General features: G+C 48.7%; 1 protein-coding gene across 1 annotated transcript; it reads left to right on the plus strand.

Annotated features, from left to right (window-relative positions):
- Nucleotides 1-845: 845 nt before the first annotated feature.
- On the plus strand, nucleotides 846-9,087 carry LOC132086209 (protein enabled homolog). The gene is made up of 2 exons (XM_059491694.1): nucleotides 846-888; nucleotides 2,300-9,087. Exon 2 carries the CDS (start codon nucleotides 4,180-4,182, stop codon nucleotides 5,623-5,625), a length of 1,446 nt encoding a protein of 481 aa, XP_059347677.1. The 5' UTR covers nucleotides 846-888; nucleotides 2,300-4,179; the 3' UTR covers nucleotides 5,626-9,087.
- The last annotated feature ends 351 nt before the right edge of the window (nucleotides 9,088-9,438 follow it).

A 9,438-nucleotide genomic window follows, 5' to 3' on the forward strand; every position in this document is an offset into this window, starting at 1 on the left:
CTTAGACTATAAAACCCCACGAGAAGAAGTAATAAATGCCTCTGACCGTCCACCACATTGGTGTCCGCGTGTTTCATTGGCCCGAGCGACCCTGGGGAGTTTTGGGTTGCCGTGCTGATCCTCAGAACCAGGTCGCCTTGCCTTGCACCAGAAGGCAACACTCTCGGCCCTGCTCCGAGCTGCGGCTGGCAGCTCGCAACAGGGCCCTTCACCCACGCCCTTTGTAATAAACCGATAGTTTCATGACTTGGCTTCAAAGAGATCTCGTCTCTGTCCATCCCTACCGTGCGTGACCTTCATCGCCTACAGATTGGCGCTCCAACGTGGTCAAAAGGCCAGCTCAGCTTTTCTACCTGTGGGAGACTCCATGCATGGTAACTAAAGACCAGTTATAGCCCCCCTAAAAGGTGTCGAGAGCACGGCATACCGTTGCAGAGCAGCGAGAAAGCCGGAGCTCTTAAAATTGTGTTGAGGCTAACCCCGAGCACGGGCAGTCGCTACGACTTCCTGGGGTCTCGGAGGAAATTGCCTGGGGGTCCTCGAGCCCGGCTGGCCACTGCTGAACGGTGGCTGCCTGGAGCTCTCGGAGGACCGTGGCCGCGGCACCGGACACGCTGCCGAGCAGCGCTGACCGGAGCTCTGAGGAGAGAGCCTGCCGCGAGCCGTGAGCTCGAGCGATCGCGTTGCAAAGCAGCGCCCGCTCTGGAGCTGTGAGTGCAGATCGGGGAAGGATCTGCGAGGTCCCGAGCACGGAAAGCCGTTGCCGAGCAACGCCCAAAGCCAGAGCTCCGAGAGGGACCTGAGTGCAGCGTCCTGAGCACCGAACCGGAGAGCCTTGCCAGCCCGAGACGGAGCTCTGAGAGAGGACACTGCTTCTGTGACACCGAGGTTCGTAACCCCCTGGTCTAAAAATAGGTCAAACTCATTCTGCCCACGATAGAGATCTCTATAAGCAACTAAAGCATTTATTAAGTTTTATGCCAAGTCAATTACCGAAACAGGAGTTAAAAAATCTCTTAGAATGGACTTTAATTAATGTTCCAAATGCTGACCGTTCAGCCGTCTTTACCAGAGATTTTTGGGACACAGTTGGAGTTAAACTTTTTAATAGTATATCTCGGCGGGATATGACTGCCGCACAGTTAGTCCCAGCTTGTAGGGCCTTGGTCGAGCTTTTTGCCGCACGGGAGATGCAGGCAGCAGCTGCCCCACCGAGCTCTGTCCCCGCTCCGGGTCCAGTACAAGATACGACCCCCCTCCCACCGTTGGAATCCGCGGCCCCTGTGCCTGCAGCGCCGCTCGCCCCTGCCGCCCCTCCCCCCTCCCTCGTGGTCCCGACACCCATCCCCCCGGCCCCAGCCCCCCCACCGCATCCCGCAGCCCCTTCCGCCGTCCCCGCCCTTGCTATCCTGTTGGTTCCTGCTGCCGCTGTCCCCGCCCCTGGTTTCGCCCTCCTCGCGGCCCCACCCCCCAATCCCGCCTCTACAAACCCGCCCGCCAGCGTCGGCGCAGCCCCGCCCCCCCTGCCCGCGCGGGAGCCGCTCCCCCCGCGGCGCTCGCGAGTGCGGCCGCTCCCCCCATCCCTCCCACCCCCACCGCCCCAGCGCCGGTCCAAGCCCCGTCCGCGTCCATTGCTGCCACCCCGCCATCCCCAGCGCCCCGTCTGCGCCCTTTGTAATAAACCGAGAGTTTCATGACTTGGCTTCAAAGAGATCTCGTCTCTGTCCATCCCTACCGTGCGTGACCTTTGTCGCCTACACCCCGAGTGTTTGGGACTGATTTCTCAACCCAAAATGAGACACTAAACCCTGAAAATTCGCCAGCATTAATCCAAAACTTAGAAAACCCACAAAAATATTTTTATAATTTTCAACTAACAGACTGGCATGAAGTCAAACGCCAGATTTGCAAAGAAGAAAGTCTAAATCCTCTAGCTATGCCTGTGCTATTCAGCCAGCCAGCCGGTGGTCCTAGAACGTGGGTGGCTATCCCACCTCATGAGATAAAAGAATTGCGAAAAGCAATAAGAGACAGTGGTATCTGCTCCCCATATTTTAAGCAACTGCTGAAAAGTACCCTGGAAGGACATACACTCACACCAAATGACTGTAAAAATCTTTCTAGCATAATTCTCACAGACTCACAATATATGCTGTCTGTGAAAAATGCATGTATTTTGTTATGAACAAAAATTCAGTTGATTTTTTTCTGTGAGAAAAAAAGTTACCACCACTGCTGGGCTGCTGCCTGTATTATGGTAATTACGGGTCGTTGTTGTTAATGGTTGTTTTTGTATTAGTAAAAGCCCTGGCTGGGGCGAGGTAATGGCCCTTCTCCGAGACAGTAATGGGTGGGGACCTTCCTGAACAGTGAGGAGAAGAGACCTGGAGGGGGGGGTTATGCAAAGTGACTCCAGGACCAGCATGCTGTGTGGGTCCCCCGCTCCGAATGTACTGAGAAAACCCCAAAAAACAACGAGCCACCTAAGAGTTGAGAGACTGGAGTGATGTCTGGACGTGAGGAGCCGAGTGCTGAGCCTGCAGAGATGCGGAACACCTTCGGAGTCCCTCTCGCCCTGACCAAGGGAGTCGTCCCCGGAGATGAGGGCCTCCTAAGACAGCCAGCAAAATCAACATCCGACGGGAACACCACACCCTAAAGGCTCCCACAAGGATGCGATTCTCCAGCTCTGCCCCTAGTGGACAGAGCTGTGCTTACCCTCCTCCTCTGAGTCGCCCTGGGAGAGACGATGGGAGACTGCAGCCCTGCTAGCTGCCCAATCCTGAGCTGATCACTTTTAATAAAAGCATTAAAAAGGAGAAGCAGTCTCCTAGCACTGTTTATTTCAGCTGGGGTGCTCGTCTGGAATAGCCACGCCACAAGAGGACTCAAGACTGGCCATCTTGGACCTTCAGGACAGCTGGCTATCAGGACCCGAGGGATCGGCTCAGGAGCAGCGACGCAGAGGAGCACCGGAGCACCGGACTGGTGAGAAATCCGGTGGTGGGAGTGGGAGACATGCGCATGTGTGTGTGAGTGGGACGAAGGCCGGCAGCCGGACCCTCGACCTGAGAGTGGACCCCTTCGTACTGCGTTTCCGGACTCCTGCGAAGGGGCCGGCCGGGAACAGGGGGAAGCATGTGGAATTAGTGTGAGTGAGTAGTCTCCCAAGGGGGAATAAAGGGCCCCCCCCCTCCAGGCGTGCGGAGGGAATTACTGTGTATGAATGGCACGCACCTCAAGTAAGTCCTGACAGAGGGAAGTCAGGCAGATTTGTAAGTCCCAAGAAGGATTCGGGTAGCAGTTGTCAGTCCCGAGAAGGATTCAGGTAGCATTTGTAAGTCTCAAGAAGGATTCAAGTAAGATTTGTCAGTTCCGAGAAGGATTCGGGTAGCTTACAAGCCCTGCAGGCAAAGTAAGTCCTGACAAAGGGAGTCAGGCACAAACCCCAGCGAAGGAGGCTGTGGTTTGCTTTTAAGTCCTGATACGGTGAGGCCTAAAAATTGGCAGGTTAGGCAAACTAAAAATCAGGCAGTTGTTTTTCCTGACTGAGGGAGTCAGGCACGACCCGGATTCTTAAGGCCGAGGCTTCGTGTGTTCAAGTCCCGATAGATGTAAGACCTGACGTTGGGAAAGTTGGGCAATCAAGAGATCGGGCAGTTGTTTCAGTATAAAGTCCTGAGCATCAGGCAGAAATTTGAAGTTCAGTGGAGGAGGCTGAAGCTCCTCAAACAAGGTTTTTTTTTAAATTCCCAGTCAGTAGAGGCACCTTTGGGACTTTTTTTATTATTGAGACCTGGAAAATGGGAGGGTGTAATAGTAAAAAGACCGGCAAGAGACTGAGGGATATACATCCCAATAGTCCCTTAGGAGAACTGTTAGTAAAATGGGATTCTATAGAGGCCACGGAGGGATTAGATAAAGTGAAAATTATCCATTATTGTATGGAAGTGTGGCCAGAATTAGAGTTGCAAGGAGGATGGCCTTGGTGTGGGACAAAGGATAAGTGGATGTGCCAACAATTAATTATCTGACAGCTCGAGGAGATACTGATCCTGAGCAATTATTGTATGTATCTTGCTGGGTAAAGAGCGCTGTCGAGGATGAAGGGGTGTGAATTTGTAAGGTACAGAGGAAGAAAGAGGGGAACGAAGGAGGGGATGATAGGACTAGTAAAAGATGGGATCCCTGGATTATTTGCCTCCTTCTGCCCCTCCACCTTATAATCCTCTTCTTCAAGCACCTCAAATGGCAGGTCCGGTTCTTCCCCCGGCTGCCATCTCATTACCACCTGCTCAAATTCCTCCTACCTCTTCAGCTTCCGCTATGATAAACCCAGTATCTCCTCCGGTAACCACTCCCTCACAACCCCCTTCAGCCCCTCCAGTTCCTTCTGCACCACCACAAGTGCCTACTCCACCTGCTGCATTCTCCACCCCTTCTCCAGCTCCTCTTAATATTCACTCAGGCTCTTCTCCCCCTCCTATTGCTGTCCCTTTACCTCCTCCTAGTTGGGACACAAATGCCTCCTCGCCCGATAAACAGCTATCAGCAAATATACCTGCTGATGGGCAGAACGTTCAGGGTAACCCAGATATCCCTCAAAGTAGTTTGGCATCTGAAGATGGGCTATACTGTAGCACCAGATCCAAGACCTCCAAGGCAGAGAGACTCTTCCCCCTCAGAGAGGTTCCTATGGGAGGAGTAGCGGGAGGTGTTGTCTTTGTGAATGCTCCCCTAACTGCTTCTGAGGTGAGAGGATTCAAGAAAGAGTTGAGGCATTTAGTTGAGGACCCAGTGGGCATAGCCAACCAAGTGGATCAATTTCTAGGTCCAAATATCTACAGTTGGGGGGAGATGAATTCCATCCTGAGTATACTATTTTCCCCAGAAGAGGTCCAGATGATTAGGGTGGCTGGCATAAGAATATGGGAGAAAGATAACCATCCAGGACCCCAGGTGTCATCAGGTGAACAGAAATTGCCACTAACAGATCCCAGCTGGAACCCTAACCAGGAGGAGGGGAGGAAGGCCATGAGGGAATATAGGTCTTTGATAATACGGGGGATCAAAGAGTCAGTTCCCAAAGGAACTAACACCCAATTGGCTTTTGAGGGTACACAGGAGAAAGATGAAGCTCCTGCTGCCTGGCTTAACCGCCTAAAGCGGAACTTCCAGTTTTACTCTAGAATAGACCCAGACACCCTAGAAGGTCAGATGCTACTAAAAGTCCAATTTGTTACCAAATCTTGGCCTGATATAAGGAGAAAATTGGAAAAGATTGAAGATTGGCAAGAGAAGGACATTAATGAGTTATTAAGAGAGGCATTGAAGGTGTATTTAAGGAGGGAGGAAGAAAAAGCAAAGGCCAAGGCTAAGGTCATGGTTGCTGTAGCTAGAGAAAGTGCAGGGTGGGCGGGTCCACCACCAGGAGGAGGCAAGGATAGCTCAGTACTGTCAGGTACAAGAGGGATGGAGGGACCTCAAGGCCCTTTGAGAGAACAACATTGCTATTACTGTGGAAAGGCAGGACACGTCAGGAGGTTTTGTAGAAAGCTCAGTCTCGATGTGGCAATAGCCAGGGAACACGATAATTTAGGGAAGATCCTTAAAGGTGACGATTAGAGGGTCAGGGTCTTTACACTGTAGGGGACGCGATGCAACATCTAGAAGAGCCCTTGGTAAACTTTGAAGTGGGGCCCCTAAATGAAGAATTTGAATTTTTGAGTAGATACAGGAGCAGATAAGTCCTGTCTCAACAAAGTACTAAGAAGTATAGTAGTAGTGAAAAAACATCTGAAGTTAGACAAAAACAGCTAGGTAGAAAGGATATCCAATAGCACCAAAACTGGCCAGTAATACTTAACTTGTAATAAGTGATGTGAAAGTAAAAGGTACCTTTTTGTTGTCTTGTTGTGTGTGTGAGAGTGAGTCACAAAGTCAGCCTCAACTTCCCGGGCAGGTGGCGAGGGGGCTGTGGCCAAAGTGTGTGTGTGACCTGCAAACCAGGCCTGTGTCCCCCGGGTGGGTGGGGGCTGTGGCCAAAGAGTGTGTGTGACCTGCAAACCAGACTAGTGCTCCCCAGATGTGTGAGGGAACCGTAGCTGTAAGAGCGTGAGTGACACGCAGACAGCCTCACAGGTGAATGTGCACCAGAGGCAACCAGAGTCAGGGCCCTTCCAAGAGGCCCAGAGATACCCGTGATTTTCTAGCAATAAGGATCCAGTTTGTGTCTTGAGGGTGTGAAGGAATGTGTGAGAGTGAATATAGACAAATTAGAATAGAGGTAATGTAGATTGTGCATTACAAGTTTTACCACATCTCCTTAGAGGGAAGTGTATTGTGTAGAAGAAAGGTGTAAGAAAAAAAAAAATTTAAGTGTAAGGGGTTGAAAGAAGTATGTAAACTGTAAGTGAAAGTAAGAAACAGAAGCAAGAGATAAATAGATAAGATCTTGAAAAATAGAACAGAAAACCAGTGAATTAAATACACAGAAAATTAGGAGAATAAAAGTACTTTGGGAATTATGTTAGCTGAGAAATACAACTCCTTGCAAAATACAGGGTATGTGTAGTTGATGAGAGAGACATACAAGCTATGGAAAAAGAGAAATTACCAATAACATTAAACAGAGAAACTGAGTTTTGATAAAATCATTAAATAGCAGACCATTAATGCCTGTGTTTGAAAGCCCGTTTCAGGTACTCTTCATTACTAATTCGACTGTGCAGACCAAAAGAAAAAGGTCGGACTCACATCACTCTCATCCCCCTGGCATTGGACCAGGATTCAACATCAGGTTTTTTTCCCTCTGGCATTCTGGCATTGGGCCAGAGTCCACCCCATTCTCCTTCTGGCATTGGGCCAGAGTCCACCCCATTCTCCTTCTGGCATTGGGCCAGACTCCCAGTTTTTCCCTCTGGCATTGGGCCAGAATCCACACCACTCACCTCCGGGCACTGGATAAGGATTCATCCACATCACAAGTTAATTCACCTGAGTATACTGTGATTTAAAGTTGACTCTCAGAAGGAAGAGTCAAAAAGACTGAACTGTGTGGAAAAAAATTGGTATCATGAGTTCTAACATTGCTTAAAATGTTTCAAGACTGTTCTGTGTAAACTATGTTGGTAAAAAGTTTAAGGCTGTAAATAAGTAATTCTGGTTTAAGTTCCCCAATTTATTTCTAAAGACTCCAGGTTAATCCTCTACAGAACATTCCCCGGGGGGGGTAACCAAAATTGGTAGGGAACAGACCAAGAGAGGTTTAACCAGAGAAGCGGGTAGAAGGGACTCTAACGAGCTTGGAAGCTTCTTCTCAGTAAAAAAAAATTCCCCAAGAGGCAAGGCCGGGTGGGCAGGCTGTGCAAGATGACCCATACCGGATTCTTGGGAAGGGTAGTAATGATGGCTCTGATTGCTGGTGGTGCTCTGGGAAGCCCAGCTGAGCCGTGCAGTGAATACTACCAACCCCTCTATGAGGAGGAAGTGAGCTCCTTGTCGAGAGTCCACATCAGTTCTAACCCTGATTGTGTTAACCTCTCCCAATTGGTCCTTTATCCGAAAAATAAGAGAGTGTATTGGATAGCATACAATACTGCCACTTTTAGGCAGCCCCTCCTAGGAGATTGCCCTATAGGGGAAACCTGATTGTGCTTTGAATGTGATGCTGTTCAAACAAGCTCAGCAGATCTAGTAAAAAGCAAAGAAATGGTGAAAATGGTAAGAAAAATTGTTTGTAACAAGTATTTATATGAGTGTAAACCCCTAAGTTTGATCTCTGATACCACAACATACACCAAATTGTCAGGAGATTGGTCTGGCAGCTGCATTGCTAGAGTGATAAAACCAATTTTCTTCTTATTACGCAAAGAAACTGGATCAGGTTTGGGAGTTCCTATATATAATGATTTGGGAGAAATTACACAGAACCGGGAAAGTGAAGTAGAAATTGAGAAAATCCAAAATTGTAAAAGCCAAGTTCGGATCCCAATATCTATGTTAAACAAAGTCATACGGCTCCAGGCAGTATTAAAAATAAAGAATTCAATAATTAGGAACATTTCAAATGAAATAAAAAGATTAGCATGTGTAAATAATCAAGATCAAACTCCTACACTTGATCCCAGTGGGTGGGAGAACCTGGAGATTTTCAGAAAAGATGTATGGGAAAAGGTAGTTTTTCCCACTGTGTGTGTACTTGGAGGATTGCTCTTTTTACTATGCTTATTTATCTGTTTCAGTAAAATAATATTTGCCGTGCAGACCAACCTGAAGAAACTAAGGAAAGTAACAAGGTTAAGTAACCATGATTACCAAAGTGCACAAGAAATTTATAGTAGATTCAAAACAAAAAATTGTAAGTTAATGTGAGCTTAAAATTTAACCTCAATCAAAGAAAAAGAGGGGGGACTGTTATGAACAAAAATTCAGTTGATTTTTTTTCTGTGAGAAAAAAAGTTACCACTACTGCTGGGCTGCTGCCTGTATTATGGTAATTACGGGTCGTTGTTGTTAATGGTTGTTCTTGTATTAGTAAAAGCCCTGGCTGGGGCAAGGTAATGACCCTTCTCCGAGACAGTAATGGTTGGGGACCTTCCCGAACAGTGAGGAGAAGAGACCTGAAGGGGGGGGGTTATGCAAAGTGACTCCAGGACCAGCATGCTGTGTGGGTCCCCCCGCTCCGAATGTACTGAGAAAACCCCAAAAAACAACGAGCCACCTAAGAGTTGAGAGACTGATGTCTGGATGTGAGGAGCCGAGTGCTGAGCCTGCAGAGATGCGGAACACCTTCGGAGTCCCTCTCGCCCTGACCATAGGAGTCGTCCCCAGAGATGAGGGCCTGCTAAGACAGCCAGCAAAATCAACATCAGATGGGAACACCACGCCCTAAAGGCTCCCACAAGGATGTGATTCCCCCGCTCTGCCCCTAGTGGACAGAGCTGTGCTTATCCTCCTCCTCTGAGTCGCCCTGGGAGAGACGACGGGACACTGCAGCCCTGCTGAGCTGCCCAATCCTGAGCTGATCACTTTTAATAAAGGCATTAAAAAGGAGAAGCAGTCTCCTAGCCCTGTTTATTTCATATTTTGTGATTGGCTTTTCACAAATATTAATGTTATAAACAAAAATCTGCCAATTTTTTTTGTGAGAAAAGGGTTACAAAGACTAGTCAGACTAGAGTTGCTGCTGGGGTGCTGTTTGTTTGTTATGATAATTACAAGTCATTGTCGTTAATAGTTCTCTTTTGTATCAGTAAAGGCCCTGGCCAGGGCTGTGTTGATGGCTCTTCTCCAAGACAGTGAAGGGCCTGGACCCCCCCCAGACAGTGATGAGAAGTGACCGGACAAGGAGGGGGCTATGCAAAATAACCCCAGGACCAGCATGTCATGAGAGGCTACTGCTCTGAGCTTGCTAAAAAGACCCCCAAAACAACGAGC

Source organism: Ammospiza nelsoni, chromosome W, assembly GCF_027579445.1.
Source record: "Ammospiza nelsoni isolate bAmmNel1 chromosome W, bAmmNel1.pri, whole genome shotgun sequence".
NCBI classification, from domain to species: Eukaryota; Metazoa; Chordata; class Aves; order Passeriformes; family Passerellidae; genus Ammospiza; species Ammospiza nelsoni.

Bases quoted from the DNA above. Each gene is read 5' to 3' on its own strand.
- LOC132086209 (XM_059491694.1), top strand. From the start codon at position 4,180: ATGGGATCCCTGGATTATTTGCCTCCTTCTGCCCCTCCACCTTATAAT.